This window comes from Solanum stenotomum, chromosome 3 (assembly GCF_019186545.1).
Source record: "Solanum stenotomum isolate F172 chromosome 3, ASM1918654v1, whole genome shotgun sequence".
In the NCBI taxonomy this organism is placed as follows: domain Eukaryota; kingdom Viridiplantae; phylum Streptophyta; class Magnoliopsida; order Solanales; family Solanaceae; genus Solanum; species Solanum stenotomum.
The window spans coordinates 6,732,193-6,753,268 of NC_064284.1; the positions used below are offsets into that span (position 1 = coordinate 6,732,193).

The window sequence follows — 21,076 nt, forward strand, 5'->3', positions numbered from 1 at the left end:
GTAGTATCGTGCTTTTGAATCCATTTATGACATGTCGATTATCCTAAGAACCATAAATAGTTGATAAATAACTAGTTTTAAATGAATCGAATCTAATTATCATGTAAATATACTTTATATTGCTATAAATAAAACTTAAATCTTATCAAAATGTAGTCAACAGACAGTAAAATCATATTTTATTCTTTAATATAACATCAACATAACATAATATTATAAAGCAATGATAAAAACATAATATCAATGGTCGTTCATTATTTGTGTTTATAAATTTTTTCATTATTGAAATATAACTAAACCTTTACCATACTGGACAGAAATTTGTGACAGTCGCGTCTGTGGCGTTTTCGTTCAGACAATTTTTGCCAGTAATGTCATCCTTTCCGCGTGTTTGGATCATAAACTTGTTGATGGAATGAAACAAAGTTTTGAAATAAAATTATGTTTCTTGCTAGACTTTGATGATAGAACTTTTATTTTTGGGAAGAAAGTGACTGCCTTTTAGGCGGGGTAGAAAGTGATGTAGGAAAGTTTGTATGGTAAAATATTTGTTAATTATTTATATGAAACTATAGTACATTCATAATAAAAGAAAAAGGAAATCAATCGGAATTGAACATAATTAAGTAACATAGCATTTTGGTAGACACATTGTTTGGTTCTTAGTATGTTTCTTCTCGTTATAGTGTGCTCACATTCAATGTGTTTTTTATTTTCTCGAGTTTAAAACTAATTTTTACTAAAAGGAACTTTTTCTAGTTGCTTAATCGTACTTGGTCAAAATGGACTCGTCCATGTAGAAAAATTTTAATTCAATAAGATTAATCTTTATATTCTGAATTTTGGTAAATAATAAATATTCTTCAAAATTATGTTGTATTTCATATATTTTATTATTTGACTAGAGTATTTAGCAAAGACACATCTGTTTTGTCATGCTTGCTCTGCATAGGCTTGAGCCCAATGATTTTAGTTTTATGGGCTGTAGATCTCAGAAGTAGAGCTATTAAAATCGGATTGGCCCGCTAGGCCGCCCAACCCAATCTTTGAATTAGATGGGGTTGGGCAATTTTTCAGCCCATTTAGGAATGAGAAATTTAGCCCAATCTCATTTGGCCCGCTGGCCTCGTAGGCCCAACCTGCAAGCTCAGAGGCCATCCCGCGGGCTGTCAATTTTAAAAAGGGATAAAAATATTTATTATACATATTTTAAGTAGTGTTTTACCTATTAAGATTTTGTCAATAAATAATTTTAAAATACCAATATAAAATCAAGACTATATTTTTTACATATCTTTTACATTTTAGGATCATTAGCCCACTAAATTTTATTATTAGCCCAAGTCCATTACTCCATTATAAGTCNTGAAAGTCTAAATCTACTGCTATAACTCGAAAATATTAGTATAATATATGTCATACTAGAAATTTTCACTAAAATTAAGACTATATTTTTTACATATCTTTTACATTTTAGGGTCATTAGCCCACTAAATTTTATGTAAAAATTAGGCAAATGCCATAGTATAAGAAAGAAATTACTTCCTTTCCCTACTCTTTTATTAATTACCAAAAATACCTTTTTTTAATGTTTTTCAGATACATAATATAACAGTGTGGATACTTAATATAGCAGTGTGGATATTTTAATTAATAATGGGCGGATACTTAAATTATTAAGTTGTTAGCAGCACGGATACTTAATTAACGGGCAGATGCATAATATAGCAGTGCAGATACTTTAATTAATAACGGGAGGATACTTAAATTATTATGTTGTTAGCAGCACGGATACTTAATTAACGGGCGGATGCATAATATAGCAGCGCGGATACTTTAATTAATAACGGGCGGATACTTAAACTAATAAAGTATCCGGTTAAGTTGAATTGGGGGAAAATAAGGGATTTTTGTATTTTAGTAAAAGAGTAGGGAAATATTGAGAATAGGTAAAGAAGTGTTGTGTATTTAAGTAATTTTTCCAAATTTTATTATTAGCCCAAGTCCATTACTCCATTATAAGTCAGAAGTCATCGTCGTGTAATTGTCATCGGGCCTGGTCCCTTCAACGGGAAAATGGGCTTTTCCTTGCCATAGGCTTACTCATGGCTCTACAGCCCTCTATTTATGGGCTTAGCCCAATAAAAGTTTGCAATTGGGTTCTCAGTTTGGTGGACTGATATTTTGACGTAGGTCTCTTTTTCAAAATCAAACGTGTGGTCTAATATTAAGCTTCAAATAATGCTACTTTAGAACTTCAGACCACTGACCTAATATTACAAAAGGGCTATTGGGAATTTTCGCATATAACCACTCAAAATAATTTAATTAGATTTTATAGCTATACTTTGCTAATTAAGTTTGGTAATTACATGTTAGGGGAGGAGAGGCGAGTGAGGATGGGAGAGGGAGGAAAGAGGCGAGCGAGATTGGGAGAGGGAGGAGAGATGTGAGCGAGAGAGCAATAATTTGTACAATTCGCATCTCGGTTGTATAATTTGTGTGTATTTGTATAATTGAGTGATACAAATTTCGGAATTATATAAATATGATAAAACTAGTTATAACGAATTTATACAAATATAAACATCCGAACTTTAAACAGTTATACAAATTATATCATACAAATTACACTATATCAATTATATTGTACAAAATCCGAAAATTATACTTTTATATAAACTTTAAAAAGTTATACAAAAAAGATTGAATGTATAAGTTGATAAAACTGAAAAACCAAAGGAAATCACCGTCATATACAAATACTAACTGTCGTTTACAAATACAAATCAACGAAGAATTGTCAGTTGCAAATTATACAAACGTGGCGAATTATATAAACTCGAACCCAGCACACGTAATTTGCCGTTATTATTAATCGTGAGTGGTAATTATAACAAACTATAACTATGATAACTAATTAAGTAGTATAAATTTGCTTAACCACCTAATTTTCCAAAGTTATAAATACAATGTCACAAAAGTAGCCATTTGTACAACACCAAAATTGGCGACCACATAATATAAATTATTTCATATTACTTGATCACTTTTTAAATTAGGATGAAATTGATTTTTTTTTAAAAATCTATTCTACCCCTATATTTAATATGACCTTTGAAAGTTTAAACAAAAGTTGAAGACCCAAGATTATTTTTTTTCAAGAGGCTAATTAATATGAACAAAGAGCAAAATAGTAAAAGTTGATCAATCTATTAATAATTTCTTAATTACCGTATAAAATAGAAAGTGCCATTTAATATGGGACAGAGGGAGTATCAAATACTGTTTTCGATTTGATTTATTTGTTTGATTTAGGGGTGTGCAAAAACCGATTTAACCAATAAATCGAACCGAAAAAAACACTATTGGTTTATTGATATTGGGTTATTGGGCTAACGGTTTTTAAACGGTTTTGCAAATTTTTNCTTAAATTATTAAGTTGTTAGCAGCACGGATACTTAATTAACGGGCGGATGCATAATATAGCAGCGCGAATACTTTAATTAATAACGGGCGGATACTTAAACTAATAAAATATTTGGTTAAGTTAAATTGGGGGAAAATAAAGGATTTTTGTATTTTAGTAAAAGAGTAGGGAAATATTGAGAATAGGTAAAGAAGTGTTGTGTATTTAAGTAATTTTTCCTATTTAATATGACCTTTGAAAGTTTAAACAAAATTTGAAGACCCAAGATTTTTTTTTTCAAGAGGCTAATTAATATGAACAAAGAGCAAAATAGTAAAAGTTGATCAATCTATTAATGATTTCTCAATTACCGTGTAAAATAGAAAGTGCCATCTAATATGGGACAGAGGGAGTATCAAATACTGTCTTCGATTTGATTTACTTGTTTGATTTTAACTTGACATGAAATTTAAGAAAGTAAAGGATAATTTTTGAATTTTATGGTCCTAAATTAAAGATATATGGAATCTACCAAAATATATGTTAACTTGTGATCTTATATATATGTTGTGTGGAAAATTAAGATTAAAAAGTTATCCAAAAAGAAAAGAAAAACATTTTATTAAACTGACTATAAAAAAAAATTAAAACAGGGGGACTAAAATAGATCCTTTTATTAAAAAAAACCAAATTTATACCACTAGACAGGGCGTCTAGTGGCCTTTTATTAATAATAGGGAAAAGGGTCAAATATGCCCCTAAACTATTTGAAAAGGACTAGATATACCCCTCGTTTAAAGTTTGGCTCACTCGTGCCCTCACTGTCCAACTTTTCGTCTAGATATGCCCTTATGGGCGTTAAATGCCAAATGTAATTGCCACGTCATTTTTACATAACCATGTGACAATTATATTAAAGGAAAAAGGGTTAAATATACCCCTAAACTATTCGAAAAGGTGTAGATATACCCCCTTTTAAATAAACTACCCGGCCTGTTTTCAACAAAAAAAAATCGGTAAATCCCGAAAATGAGTAATTGACTAATAAAAAATAAGAAAAATATGAAAAAATAAAATAAAATTAACTCAAAAAAAAAAATCCACTAATAAATATAGTAACCTTAAATTCAACAATTTCAACAATTTTTAAATTTTTTTTTTTTCGATAAACCTCGAAAATGAGTAATTGATTAATAAAAAATATAACCTAAAATTTCAGCATAAAGTCATTTTCATATTTTTTTATTAATCAATTACTCATTTTCATGATTTATCGAAAAATAATAAAAATTTTAAAAAATTGTTGAATTTAAGGTTACTATATTTATTTGCGAATTTTTGGCGTTAATTTTATATATTTTTTTCATATTTTTCCTATTTTTTATTAGTCAATTACTCATTTTCGGGATTTACCCAAAAAAAATAAAAATTTTAAGAAAATTGTTGAAAACGGGTCGGGTAGTTTATTTAAAAGGGGGTATCTCTAGACCTTTTCGAACAGTTTAGGGGTATATTTGACCCTTTTTCCCTTTAAAATAAATGTCACGTGGTAATGTAAAAATGACGTGACAATTCCATTTGACATGTAACGCCCATAAGGGCATATATAGACGAAAAGTTGAACGGCGAGGGCACGGGTGAGCCAAACTTTAAACCGGAGTATATCTAGACCTTTTCAAATGATTTTGAGGCATATTTAATCCTTTTCCCTTAATAATAAGATAAAATCCTCAGAATAAGTACAAACGAGGAGGGCTAGGCCTTACCTTACCAATCCTAATGAGATAACATGACTAAAATAGATCTGAATTAAGGAATCCAGTTTTAAAAAATATAACAAATTCAATACTAAAATTTTCAAGAGTTGAACTCATTAAAACTTCAATGTTAGATCAGTTTCTGGATTTGGTTCAAAGGCAAAATTAGAAATTTCATTTAAAGTTTTCAAATTTAATAAATATGTATACAAAGTATATTTGGCTTATGCTTTAGCATTTTTTTCCCTGTCCAACTGACCAAATTTTTCTGACAATTGCCCGCCAAAATGTTGGTATAGTTTGCAGCACTTCGCTCAAATTTTGTAATGATGTTTGATTAGACATAAAATTAAAAAATTTAAAAAAATAAAAAATTTGTGATTTAAAATAAGTCATAAATATAAGTGTAATCATACATCTATCTTATTAACGATAAGACAAGAAATTTAAAATTGAAATTACTACTACTAAATATTTAATTATATTGTTTTTTTCTTTTCACAAACTTATGCAAAACTACCGTATAAATTAGGGAGAGGCAGTCAAATTATTTAAATACTATATATTTTATGGAGAAGAAAACAAAAGTATTTTTTTAATAAAAAAAGTAGCAGCAAAACTAAGCAATGGATCATAATTCAGAAAATTAAAGAAGGCAAATTTGGGAATAATAAAAGCATAATTAACGAAGGTTATGATCGAGTAATAAGTATTTTCTTTTAACTAGAATTTTATTTCAGATCTAGGTATGTGTTGGAGTAACTTTTAGAGAATATTTTACCTCTGATGAAATAAGATTTTTTAATATAAATTTGAATTAATCGAATCGGAGAAAAAATCATAAAAAACAAAACAAAGGAAAGCAGAAGTATTAATGTCAGAGATGGAGAGGTCTGCAATTTAATCCCATGTTGGTTCATTTGCTGTAAATAAAAGTGTACATCTGGTAAGTGCACATGTTCTTGTTTTCATATCACTGTGTGGCGCCTGCCTTTTCAAATAAATCAATCATTTTACCACTACCACCACATTAGCCATGCTCATTATTTTCTAAAAAAAGTACATATATTTTACTGTATTAAAATGTCATTATTTTTTGGATGACTATATAACTATATTATTAAGTGTAACATAAGCATAATAAATTACGTAAAATTGTTTATATATGCTACAGCTTTTTAGTCTGGTGCTAGTGAATAATTGCATCAAAGGCTGGCTGGCTGGCTCTCTGTGTCTTTATCCAATTTCACATTAACATAATGAAGCTTTTAAGATTAGATATATTACTAGTTGCTAAAATTCTACCTGTCCCAAATCAATTCCAAACAAGTTGTAACTTGTAATATCGTTCCCCGATCTTAAGGACTTCTATTCTGATAATATATTTCCATTATCACAATTTATGCGTAATTATTTGACATAATTTTTTAAGATTAGTATATCTTTTGAATTGACGAAAAGAAAAATATCTCACGTAAAATTGGAATAAAAGGAGTATAATTAAAGATTTTATAATTCATAATTCTTACATGCTCATCAAACAACATTAAATTCAATTGCAGTGTGATGCATTTCCAACTGAATTTCAGCGTTCTAAAAAAAGGGGAAAAGGAAAAAGAAAAAGAAAAGCAAAGTGGTCAAGGAAAGTGTTTACTAAAAATAATAATTTAAAAATGTGTATATTCTTCTATGTATAGTCAATTTATAGCATATATATTTGGGAAGAAGGACGAATATATCTGAACTATCGTAAATGGTATGCAGATACGCTCCGTCATATTTTTGGGATATTGGTGCTCCTGTCGTCCAAAAATTAAAGCATATATACCCTTTATAATAACGGACATACACGTGTCATAAACTTATCCACAGATCAAATATTTAATAAATATCGGATCGACAGATAAGATTACGCCACGTGTCCCTATTTAGTCTTCCGTTATTGTGAAGGGCATATATGCTCTAGTTTTTAGACGGCAGGGGTACCAATGTCCCAAAAGGGTGACGGATTTTATCTGCATACCATTTACGATAATTCGGGAGATATATTTATCCTTTTTCCCAATATATTTTACATTGTACAGTTCAAGTTGACAGTTTAAAGAACTTATGAACGATAATAATGGGCAATTTTTTTATTATAACACTTTATTATTAATCTAAAAAACTGGTAACTAAGTTGCATGTTAAGATACACAAGTCTAATTTTTATACCATGAATACATATAATTTAAATCTACTGTTACATTCCATTATGTGACATAATTCGACTAAAAAAGAAATAAGATTTTTAAAATTTATTCTAAAACATATCATAACAATTACTTTATGGTTATGAAAAAAATTATTAAGAAAAAAATGAAAAATGTAAGATGAAATAATTTAAAGTTTAAAAAGTATATCATTCCTTTTTAAACAAAATTAAAAAAAAAAATTATCGCATAAACTGATAAAGAGCCTATTATATAGGCCCTCTGTCTCTAATTACTTGTCCACTTTTGAACTGACACATCAATTAAGAAAACAATTAATGACATAGTGAGTTTACCATTTTACCCTTATTAATTATGAAGTGGATGAAATTTTTTTATATTTTTCAAAGTAATTAATAATTTAATTGAGGATATAATAAGTAAAAAAAATATTCTTTCTTAATTTGTTAAAATAAACAAGTAATTAGGAATAACTATAAAAGGAAAAATGGACAAATTTTTAGGAACATAGAGAGTACATAATATTGTTGCAAATGAATTGCGTGTTAAAAAGCATGGTACTTTGCTGGTGACTTAAAAAAGAATTGATAAAAAGTGTTTTTCTTTCTTAAAAGGAAATGCAATGGGCAACTAGTTAGGGGAATGGAAAGGCATAATAAACGTATTCTTTAATTTGAGACCTATTAGTATTTTTCGTTTTCCAGTTTAGATATATATAAGTAAATATTTAAATTTATATAAAGTTAAACAAGTTGATATATATCATCTTCGAAGCAAGTTGTGTGTATTATATCATGTAAAATACGTTTGTCTACTTATTTAATTTTATAAAAGTTTAAATGTTTACTTGTGAAAATTCGAGAGCAAAATGACGATAAATCGAAATTAAGTTAAATAAAATATTTATGTATCATGCGGAATAAAAAATAGAGATGCATGTGGAGGTAGAAATAATTGATTACAGCGCACAGTGCGGAAATAATGTTTCCTCACCTCACCTCATCTTTGTTTTATCTTTTGCTCATGTGATCCCAAAATGGTTGCACATGCTATGCCCCCCTCTTTTATTTTTACTCTGTACAACTTACATATCCCATTCAATTCAATTATGGACCTAGATCACCTTCTTTTTTCTTTTCTTTATTTGTTTCATTTCACATCTTCATTTTCCCAAATCCAATCCATGCTTTCTTTAATTCATCATCTTCATGATAAGACCACTTCTTTCAACCCATGTGATTTTCTGTCTTTCTATCAAAAAGCAAAGCCTCAAATATACCGAATCGAATTCAAAATTTGAAATTTCAAGAAATGAATTTTAATGACAAAAAAATTAAATTATATTGAATTTGTAAGATAAAATGAGCGAATACATAATTTAGAGCTAATAAAAAGATCATTTATATGATTGAACTATTATATGTTTTCATTTTGAACTCGATCTAGATCCGCCTCTTCTATGTTGCTGTCAAAATGAATAAATGCTATATTTATTTATTTATTTATTCCAATTGTAATATTTTAAGGCAATAATTCTCATCCATTCTTTGATATCTCTATTCTCTTGCATGTGCTTGGACTGCTGTCTGGATTCTGTAACTACCATCCCATATGGGAGTGCTATATTTTTATGCACCGGCACTTTCAAATTTATTTATTACTCCTATTCCTTAATGAACCTTGCCTCAAATATATGTGATTTCTACATTTAATTAAAGCATCAAATCAACACCTACATCTATATAAAGGAGCAAATAAATACTACACTAATATGTTCACCTTCTAATAATCATTTTAAATTATAATAAAACTAAAACAAAACTGCTGTAAACATATACTATTGGAATTAAGAACACAATGGGTATGGACGATTAATCGATCAATGAAGTAGGATGAAAACAAAATTAGAGGTTAGATCCCATAAGAGGGGAAATATATATAGTGTCTCATTCTAAAATTTATTTATATCTTCACAGAGTTGCTCAATATTTATACTAATAAAAATTAATATACTTGACGAAATAATGGAAGGGTGCACTTAAATTGATGCGAACGCTACTGTTATAAGAGAAATATTGGGCTCACTTCTAGTGTAACAGACCAACTTGTTGGAGGGATACAATCTTACAAATTGCAAAGGCACATATTGGTAAAGCAGGGGATATGACAGTTTTTTCTTTTATAAAAAAGTTCTTTTTAATTTTTTATTTGATATTTATATTAGAACTCGATTAATATTTTATTGAGAATAAAATAATTTTTTAACAAAGATAATTTTATATTCAAACAAACTCAAATTCAAAATAAGAAGTCCTAACCACTCGGTCAAAATCTTCTGGTTATTGGGAGATATGATAGTTATTGGCCCACAAGTGGGGTTAGAAGCTCAATGCTTAAAAAGAGTTAAAGTCCATATAGTAAACAAAAACAGAACACATTGACATAAAGTGAGAAATGTCCCCATTAAGGGGCATAATAGGAAGACTACTATAAATTCAGATCAAATCTTTTACTACTAAAATAATAAATTGATTCCATCAACCCCAAAGGGGGTCTATTTATAGTCCAAACTCCTCTAGACTTTTCATAACTCACTAAACACTTCACAGAGAAAACCTCTCTTTTCTTTTGCTTTCTGTGAAGCAAAATCAGCAATGGCGAAGCTTGTTTCATTTTTCCTTTTGGCCCTTATTGCCATTTCCATGGTTGCAACCACTGCTCTAGCTGCTGATGCCCAGTACCACCTTGATCGTGTAAGTTTATTTTTTTCTCAATTATTTGGGGAAATGTGGAAGGGATTATAATGTTGGAAATCGAAACTCTCACTTGTTAAGATAGTCAACCAACTGAGTTACTAAGATTCTGTTTCTTTTATTCTAACAAATTTGCTTATTATTTCAGTCAAGGTATGGTCCAGGGAGCTTGAAGCCAGCACGTAAGTTTTTTCTATCATATCTTTCTTTACATTTATTTAACTAAATAAATAAAGAACTCAATTCTAGCCTAAGATTATTAAAATATTGAGATGATTAGTGTCAGGAATCTTTGTCTCGGTGGAATATTTACAATTTTGTTCTCAGAATAAAAAATTCAGCAACTCCTAAATACAGTTAACAAACGCTTAACTACGGTTATTAATTAAGCGCTTAATAGCCTCCGATTTAGTGAATGTTCGAGTATTTAACATTTAAATATTCTGTGTAGTAGTAAGGAGAAGTGGAGAACTGTGAATTTCTCATACCCGGTCCATCTTATTTATCATGTTTTTTCTAATTTTCTCTTAATAAAAATTAATTTTACTAAATTGTGGTTATTTACATTTTTATCTTAATTTAATACTCTATTATTTATCTATGATTCGAGAGACGTTAGTAGCGTATTTTTCAAATTATGATAATTTAAATTTAATCTCTATATAAATATTCTATGACTTTTATGGAATATTCGAGATCTTGATCTTTAAAAATACCTAAGAGGGAATATTTTGAGATGCCTTTTAAGAGAATTTAGTACAATTTATATAGGCATCAACTAAGATTTAAGGTTAAATAGCCTCAAAAAATTCTACTTAAAATTGAACACACTTTTTAGATACGTTGTTATTTACATATTTATCATACCTTGTTATAGCTGCAACCTACCCTAACTGCTAAAGTTTTGCCCCACAATAGGCTCGAATTCCAGAGAATAGCTCTGTTTCCTTACAAATTTGTCAAATTTAACTAATTTCAAGAACCACCTGTGCCTTTGCTCTGCTATATTTGACCGGTCAATTTTAACATCGGTAATTTTAGTATTTTTTAACTTGACGCAAAATTTACGGAAAAAAAACTTTTGAAATTTGTGTTTTAAAATGTTGTTGATCAATTGTGTGGTTATAAGTTATTGTAATTTAAAATTATTGGAAAGGTAATATTTTTTTGATGAGTACTAAAAAGGAAAACATTGTTGAACAACAGAATGCCTGCCACAATGTACAAGAAGATGTAGCAAGACACAGTACCACAAGCCATGCATGTTCTTTTGCCAGAAATGCTGTAAGACATGCCTATGTGTTCCTCCTGGTTTCTATGGAAACAAAGGTGTTTGCCCATGCTACAACAACTGGAAGACCAAAGAAGGAGGACCAAAATGCCCTTAATTAATTAACCACATTGCTACTCTAAATTTGTCACCCCAAAGTTTAATTGATATTGTTGTTTATTGGTCTTCTTCATCCTATTATTATTATTATTATTATTTTGTCTGAATTAAGAGGTCATTAGTTGTATGACCTTTTTTACTTTTGTGTATGTATTTGCTCCTTTGGTCAGTATTGCCCGATATGAGAGCTGTTTGACCAATTTTTCTGTTGGTCTATTGTTATGTTACTCTTTTCTAATATAACAAAAAATCTTGTCCAGATTCGTCTTTTGGTTTATTGTCATGTTTTTCTCTTTAACTTTCCTGCTAATTACAAAAGCATTATCAAAGAATGTTTTTTTTTCTTCCTTCTTTATTGGGAAATCGCCATGTACAATGTGTCCCTGCAGCAAATATTCAACATCTTGAATCCATTGCTACTGTACGACCATAGTCAGTATATATTGTGTTTATTCAACTATATTGGTAATTTTTTTTTTACAAGTTTCCCTCTTTTTCGTCTAAACTTTAGNTGTTCCGTAGATGCTTCTAGGCTTATAGCAAGACATTTACTATTTTGCCCGTCAATTATATCAAAATTTTCAGAATTGCCCTTGGTCGTCTGGTCGGCTTCACCTTTCTATATAATAGAAATATAATATAATATAATAAAAATAAAAATAAAAATATATTGGTAATTTTTTTTTTACAAGTTTCCCTCTTTTTCGTCTAAACTTTAGTACGAATGACCAGTCATTTGTTGGGGCCATTTGCTGGTACTGGACAAAAAAAAGTATTTTGAAAATTGTAGTGTAAAATAAATTACTCGCCTTACTTTCAATTTATTTGACATAACTAAAGAACGTAGTGCTCAATGAATTGAAGAATACATGTCATTTCCTTTTACAATTACTCATTGGCTTGTCCGAAAACCAAAAGTGAGATCATGATCATCTTGTTTTGGAGATTGAAAATAAAAATACTGAACATAACAGATACAATCGACGGTTCATAAAAGATACTCCCTCTCTTTTTATTTTAAAAAAATGATCTAATTTAATTTAATATGGAGTTAAAAAAATAAAATAGATTTTTTTTAAAATTTTGTAATCTTAAATTAAAATTATATCAAAATGACCTTTAATTTTATTATTTTTAATATGCTATTTGAAAAGCTAATATTGACATGTTGCCAAAAAAGAAAAAAAAAAATCACTTTATAACAAGAAAAGTAAGTCATTTTTTTAAAAACTAAAAAATAATAATTTGGACAACAAAATCACTACTAGTTTCAATTTAACAAGACTATCACGTTGAACCTAGACTCATTAATTTCCTAATCATATATCAAAATTTAAATTTCCAAATCCCATACGAAATAGAAAAAGGAATTTCTAACCTATTCAAATTAGGAATTACTAAATGCGCACAATTATTTGTGTTTATATTTTTTCATTATTGCAATATAACTAAATCTTTATCATACTAGTTATGGACGGGAATTTGTGGTAGTTCAGGTGATAGAAATTGCATTTTTGGGAAGAAAGTGACTGCCTTTTAGGCGGAGCAGAAAGTGAGGTAGCAAAGGTTGTATGCTAAAATATTTGTGAATTATTTATATGAAACTGTAGTATATTCATTAAAAAAGAAAAAGGAAAGCAATCAAAATTGAACATAATTCAGTGACAGACCATTTAGATAGGCACATTGTTTGGTTCTTAGGGTCCGTTTGGCCATGCGATATGGTATCATGATATGGAATCATGATGTGGTATCATGATATGGAATCATGATTTGGTATCATGATATGGAATCATGATGTGGTATCATGATATGGAATCATGAGATGAAATTGAAGGTTTGTTTGGACATCCGATATGGAATTTTTGTGTTGTATATTTTCTCATAAACATAAAAATCCCATAAGTTGTAAAACTATTAAAATAGTCCCAATTGTTTATTCAATCTTATCAAATAAACAAAAATTATAAAATTGCATAATAAATTATTACAAAGTTATTTGTTTTTCACTAAAATAATTGTTTCATCTAACTTTAATTTAATTTAAAAAATTGAACATAAATTGTACTTGATATGCTCATATCTCTCAACTACTCTTACAAATAACCTATAAAGTAGAAAAAAACATACATTAGTGGTTTACTATTAACTTAGAAGTTAAATGCACTAAGATAAAAATTAACAAACATCACTAACTTCTAACTATTTACAAGAAAAATCAATAGCTAAATATTATTGAATAACGAAATTTTAAAAAGTTACCACAAGTTTGAGTCAAAAACACTTCTAATAAAATTTAATCAAAAAAATTATAACTAGTCCACTTGACTAAATATTAATAACTAATTGATCAAATTTTCCCAAGTCCTCAATCAATTGGACTTGATATCCTTTAGTCATGTGAACGAACATTTTGCAAATACTAAGATTTAAGAAAGTGCGGCACCGCCAATGAAAATTGTCTTTTATCAATATTATGCTTAGTCATAAGATTAAGACATTTTTTTTATTATGAAAAATCAAAAAAGTATTACTCCCTTCGTTCTCATTTATATTCACCAAATGAATTTCTACTTTATCATTTATATTCACCAAATTTATAGTAATAATAAATTTTATATTGATGAGAATAATAAATTTTAAAAAGTAATGATGTGATTATAAATTTTATTTACATATGAAACAAATGGTTAGTAGATATAAATGTGGGGTTGTTTTAACAAAATATAAACTCATGGATCAATTATTGTATTAAAATATCTTAAATCATGATATGGAATCACATGGTGATTCCATATCATGGTTTTTGGAGAATATGATATCACCTCTCATGATATGGAATCATGAGATGGAATCAGCGTAAAATTGCATGTCCAAACGCTGATTCCATCTCACGACACCATATCGTGATATGGTATTGCATGGCCAAACGCCTACTTAGTATGATTCACTAATTTTTAGTAAAAAGAACTTTTTCTAATCGCTTAATTGTACTTGGTCAAAAAGGACTCGTCCATCTGGAGAAATTTTAATTCTAAGATAAATCTTTATCATCTGAATTTTGGTATATAACAAATATTCTTCATAATTATGTAGTATTTCATATATTATAGTATTGAACTAGAGTTATTAGCAAAGACACATTTGTTTTGTCATGCTTGCTCTGCATAGGCTTGAGCCCAATGATTTTAGTTTTATGGGCTGTAGATCTCAGAAGTCATCGTCAGGGGTGGTAAAATTTTTCGTATAACTTATATAAATCTCCTAGTGTAAGGACCTAAATTACATTCTATTTTTATTCTTGATCAATTTTTAAAAAATCCTCAAAATTAGTGCTATCCGGATACATAGCAAAGAAGCCGGATACATTAAATCTGATACATTAAAACAAAATCAACTACACTTTTAAATGAAAGAGAATATAAAATTGATGTGAGTTCTCCAAATCACGCTAATCTAGTTGATTTCAATCTCTCCCAAATCTTAAAAGATTCAATCAAATCAAAATTCAAATTTTCTTCTCTCAATTCTCTTCAAATCCGTCCAGATTCAATTCAAAATTTAAATTTTCTTCTCTCAATTCTATTCCAAATCCGACTAGCTTCAAACAATTCAAATTTTCTTCTTTTAATTCTCACCCAAATCGTAATAGATTGAAAAAAGCCGAACACAATAGTTGATTTTATTGGTATGCGTATCTACAAATTTGGATAATTAATACATTGGTCTGAATCAACTAATTTTTATCCATTGTTAATTGTGCTCTCGTGTTATAGTATCTAGGCTCCTGTTAAACGCTTATGCAAAGATGTTAAATTTCTCATATATTAGTGCCACCATATTTGGAAGGAAAAAATGAAAGAAATATTTTAAAATTCAGGCAAGGTGTGAATTTTGCAGTGGGAGAAGCAACATCACTTGATTCTGCCTACTTGTTGGACAAGGGAGTAAGGTCGAGTAACAATGTGTCTTTGGGGACTCAACTAGGTTGGCTAAATGATATGATATCTTTTTTTTGCAAGTTTCCTTCGGGTAATAGCCCTGGGCTGCCCATGTTGGTGCTATGAAATTATTGATGTGTATCCGCTATGCATTGAAACAACATATAAAATGGTTGAAGAGATACATAACTTTGATAGAAACATGTATGTATGGTTATTGCTATGTATCATATACATTTAGTATAAATTCAAATTGACGTATCATGTCTAAAAAATTAGTTCATGATATATTACTAAAAATATATCTTATTTTGTTTGAGAAATATTGTATTTTATAAATAGAAACATTATACATATAATTATTCTAAATAACATTTTTTTGTGTGAGATACATAAAACAGTAGTGATCAGTTGATACATATAATGATATATGTAATAAAGTTTACTATTGAATTTGATATATATTATGTATCATGCACACATCAATTAATTTGATACACAGTGTCTTTAGCTACAAAACATTAAGGTTTATGTATCAACTGTATTTATTGAGATTGATACATTATTGTTTGATAATTATTATATATCAGATACATTTAGTATGAATTTGAATTTACGTATTGATGAGTCCACAAATTGGACTCATTTAAGGCTTTATTTTAATAGAAATAGTGTCCTCAAATGCTTATTTTATCTCAATATCTGATGAAAACACTTAAGTTTTAGGTATTTGAAGTTTTAGTGGAAGCATGGACACTTAGGTGCAAAAAGGAACAAAGAAGGCTGAAAAGAACGAAGAAACTAAAGTCTGAGCATCGCCAAGCATACTTGGCGAATCGCCAAAGGGACACACTCCGCCTTTGTTCCAGTACACGAAGCCATGAAGGAAGTGGATCAAAAGGCGATGAAAGGAGAAGTCGGCGTGTCGCCGAATAGTTCCGTGAAGCAGAAATATACCGCCCAATGATCCAGAACGCAGAGATGTTGAAAGCAAAACATAAAATGCAATGAACTAGAAGAAGGGTGAATCGTCGAGTCATTCGGCGATCGTGACTAACCTCGTCGAACGATCCGCCACTATATTATTTTTTGAATCTACAATACTAGCTCTTTACTAGTTTTTAGGATCCAAACATTTTTGTAATTTTGAGAGTTAGAATATTAGCTTTTGCATTTTTCTCTCAAGTTTGGAAAGGGTTTTTGGGTGACATGAAGAAAGAAGTTCATTTTCCCCAAGTTGGAAGTGGGACTTATTTATTCTTCTTTCTTTGCTTAAATCAATGTTTAATTTCTTATACCCATTTGATTTCTCTATCATTTTAGGTATAAACTTTTATTTCTTGATGTGTGGCTAAAAATCCACATTCTTGGGGTGTAATTTAGTAAATATGTGTTGATATTATTGTTGGGTCTTGTTTGCTGATATGTTAGATGCATTTTAATGGTGATTTCACCTAGTGGTTGATATTTAATTTAATGGGTTTGTAGTTGCAAATACAAAATCACCTATGTGTTTTCGGCTTGCTCGAAAGAGAGGTCGTGAAACTAAGACCGCTAGACTGATGACCTAAGGAGTGGGTCGACATGAGGTTCAGTCCGAAAGGGTGAACCCTAGTCCCATATACTAAGACTCAGCTCGAGAGAGTGAGTGGGGTAAGGCGTAGGCTGGTCTTCATGCGGGCAAATGGGTGTCCGAGAGGAACCCATTTGAAACGGGGTAAGTTGCCCAAGAGGGAACTTATTTCCATCTAAAGCTTAGCCTAGTCACTATTATCTTGCAAATTTTCTATCGAAAACATGTACCCAATGATTTATATCAATATATATTGAGGTCACACCCCAAGAACTTTTCCCCATACTTGATTTTCTCTTTATTTTTGTAATTTTAGCTACTTGTGACAAAACCCCCTTTGATATTCGACACTTTTGTGTCACCCACTTGAATTTACTTTGTTTCTATTCGAAAATTTCTTTTAAAGTACAACTAATTAGAAGGAAATTCTAGTTCAACTACAATTTTCACTACCACTCCCTTGGAACACGCTCCCAACCCTTGGTTGGGTTACTATATTATCGACGATTGTAGACACTCGAACCGTAGGTTAGTGTCGTTGATCATAATAAGTATCAAAATGACGCCGTTGCTGGGGAGTGGTGTTATTTGAGAATTCTTAGTTAAGTAGAATTTCTGTTTTTAACAGTTGTAGTTTTACTAACTTAATTTTTAGTTTTGTTTTCATTTTTTGTGTGTTGAAACAAGAAGAATGAGTGTGAATGATGACAAAGATCCCAAATGGACCAAGTGCTATCTTTTCTCTACCTAGAGCCAAAAGAGGGGTGACCTCATGAAAATGAGGCAAATCTCACTAATGGAATTCAAATAAGCGAGATATATTGAAAGTAAGCCCAAAAAACTAAAAGATCGAACCAACAGAATGAAGTGTATCAAGACCGCCATTAGAAATTCCTGGAACCATTTCAAATGCATTCCAAGATGAACTATGTGCATTAGCAAGGTTTTTCCACCTCTCTTCCATAAAGAGACCGGGAGTAAAAGATTCAGTGGTTTTTTAAGATGAAAAAATAAAAAAAATCAAAAACTGAAGTGGTTGAAAGAAATCTACCTCTTGAATAACTGGAAATCTTTTATTGGAAAGAGAAAATATTTGAAATTCAAAAATAGATTAATAAAAGTAACTGTGGAGAGATTTATGGAGTGAAAAAAGGAAGGAAAGTCATGGCTAGAAGATTTCAAATTATTGTATCCGAAAAAAGAAATGATGAGATGAAAAAAAGGGATTTTTGATATTTTTTGAAATGGTAGGGAAAATAAAAAAATATGATAATAAATGATGTATAGTTAGGTAATTTTACCTAATTAGTATGAGTATCCACTCATATTTATTCATTTTAAATGGGTTGGGTATCTAACTCATTTAAAAATGGATAAAAACGAATAATACTCATATTATCATTTTAAAAGTAGATAGTTAAATATATAAAATGGATAAAAGATGTTCTTTCACACACACAAAAAAAAAGTGATAAAGAGTGGTAGTAAGAAAGTTTTTTTTTTTTTTAAAAAAAAATCTACAAAAAAATGATTTTTTTTGGGATTGGGGGCGTAGGGGGTGGGTGGGCTGGTAGGAGGTAGGGTGTGTGTGTGGGGTGGGGTGGTAATTTTTTTTTTTAGGGATGGGGTGTGGGTGGGTGGCGGGGGGGGGCTGGGGGTCGTAGGAAAGACTTTTTTTTAATAAAAAATTTAAATTTTTTTACTACTTTTTTTTGGGATGGGGGTGGGTGTGGGGGAAGGGTAGGCATAAATAGGGGTAGGGGGCGGGGTGGTGGTGTAAGGCGGTAAATTTTATTTTTTATTTTATAAAAAGACTTTTTTTTTGGAATAGAATGGGGGGAGGGGCGGGGCGCTAGTAGGGGGGAGGGAGGTTCGGTGATTAAAAAAACTTTAATTTTTTTTTTTAATAAAAAACAAAATTATTCTCTTTTTTAGTTTACATTTTTTTGGGATAGGGGGGTTGGGGGGCTGGTAGGGGATGGAGTGAAGTGATATAAATTTTTATTTTTATTTTTTTGTTTTTAAAACTTTTAACAAGATTTCTATTATAATATGGGTACCTATATTATTCATTGGGTAACTCGTTTTACCCATTTAAAATGTGAGTCGAGTAGAATATTTTATTAACTTGTTTTTAATCGATTCAGTCGAGTCGTTTACCACTCCTCGTCATGTAATTGTCATCGGGCCTGGTCCCTTCATCGGGAAAATGGGCTTTTCCCTGCCATGTGCTTATTCATGGCTCTACAGCCCTCTATTTATGGGCTTAGCCCAATAAAAGTTTGTAATTGGGTTCTCAGTTTTCTGGACTTATATTTGGATGTTGGTCTCTTTTTCAAAATCAAACGTGTGGTCTAATATTAAGTTTCAAATAATGCTACTTTAGAACTTCAGACCATTGATCTAATACAGTAAAATCTCTATAAATTAATATTGGCGGGATCATAAAATTTTATTATTTTATAGAGATATTATTTAATCGATAAATTAGTATTTATTAATATAAAGAATGGTTTGAGAATTGATGAAGGTTAATTTTGATTATTTCAAAATCATTGTATCTTATTAATTTATTTATCATATTTATTAATTTCACATAAAAAAATATTATACATAAAGTAGAACGAATACATCAAAATTATTGTATTTTACTAATTTCAACCTTGTGATGTTGTGATAATAAGAGCTTTCAAGATGTATTATCGAACAAATTTTACTTAGGATATTAGAAGGCTATGAAGTGGGACAAACTGATCCAATAAAGATCAATGTTTTGGATGCTATCAATTTTGCAATCCCTATTTGGACAACAAATATTCAGCAAGAGACAATAGCAAATTGTTTTCGACACTGTAAAATTCGTTCGGTGGATGCAATGTAAGAGAATTTGAATGAACCTACTTTTGAAAACATCATTAATGAACTTGAGGTCATGATTAATGATCTCGGTTACCACAATAAAATGGATGTCAATAACCTGTCGGATTATCCGGGTGAAAGTGATACATGTTCAGAGGTCTAGAGTTTAGAAGAAATTGTGGGTACCATCGGAAAAAGCAATGTTGATGATGAAGTTGAAGATGATACTATACCTTTGGAACTAGTTACGCGTAAGGAAACACTTATCGCATCTAGAACTCTTCACAATTTTATGGTGCAGTTCGAAAAGACAATATTGGAGCTCTTGGATGCGATAAGAAAAATTAGAGAAAAACTTCAACTAGATTTAAATTTTAAGAAAAACCAGAACACAATAGAATCATATTTCACTAAATTGTTTTAGATATATTTGTACTCTTAAAGAATTATTAATTTATGATATTAAAGAGACCATATATTTATATAGGAGTCTTCTGAAAATATATTATCTTATTATCTAATCGAAATTGATGATTTTTTCCATTGACCCAAATCAAAACAGAAGAAAAATATTATTTTAGAGAAATTATTAATTTATCGAATATTAATTTATAGAGGTTTTACTCTATTGCAAAAGGGCCAAATTATAAATACAATGTCACAAATGTAGCCATTTATGCAGCACCCAAAATTGGCGACCATATAATATAAAAACAAAAAAGCGAAATTATTTGTTAAAGTACGACTAATACTTGGTGAACTATCAAGTTCCATATTCGATACTAACCATATTAGATGGAGATCGTACTAAAAATATTTGTTCCATATTTAATACTTTCCATGTTAGATAGATATCGTATTAAAAATATTCGTTTCATATTACTTGATCACTATATTAAATTAGGATAAAATTAATAAAAAAAATTCTATTTTACCTCTACATTTAATATGACCTTTGAAAGTTTAAACAAACTTTGAAGATCCAACATTTTCTTTTTTCAAGAGGCTAATTAATATTACATCCATCCACTTTTAATTGTCATGGTTTCTTTTCTTTAGACTCAAACGATAACCATTTTGACTAACATTTTACGATATATTTTTTTCATCATATTGATATGCAAAAAAAGGCAAAATATATTATTTTTCGTATAGTTTTTGAATATCTAAGTTTTTTGTTT

General features: G+C 29.6%; 1 protein-coding gene across 1 annotated transcript; it reads left to right on the forward strand.

Moving 5' to 3' along the window:
• The first annotated feature begins 9,965 nt into the window (after nucleotides 1-9,965).
• Nucleotides 9,966-11,781, forward strand: LOC125857645 (gibberellin-regulated protein 6). Its single transcript, XM_049537253.1, has 3 exons — nucleotides 9,966-10,132; nucleotides 10,281-10,314; nucleotides 11,339-11,781. Exons 1-3 carry the CDS (start codon nucleotides 10,034-10,036, stop codon nucleotides 11,518-11,520), a joined length of 315 nt encoding a protein of 104 aa, XP_049393210.1. The 5' UTR covers nucleotides 9,966-10,033; the 3' UTR covers nucleotides 11,521-11,781.
• The last annotated feature ends 9,295 nt before the right edge of the window (nucleotides 11,782-21,076 follow it).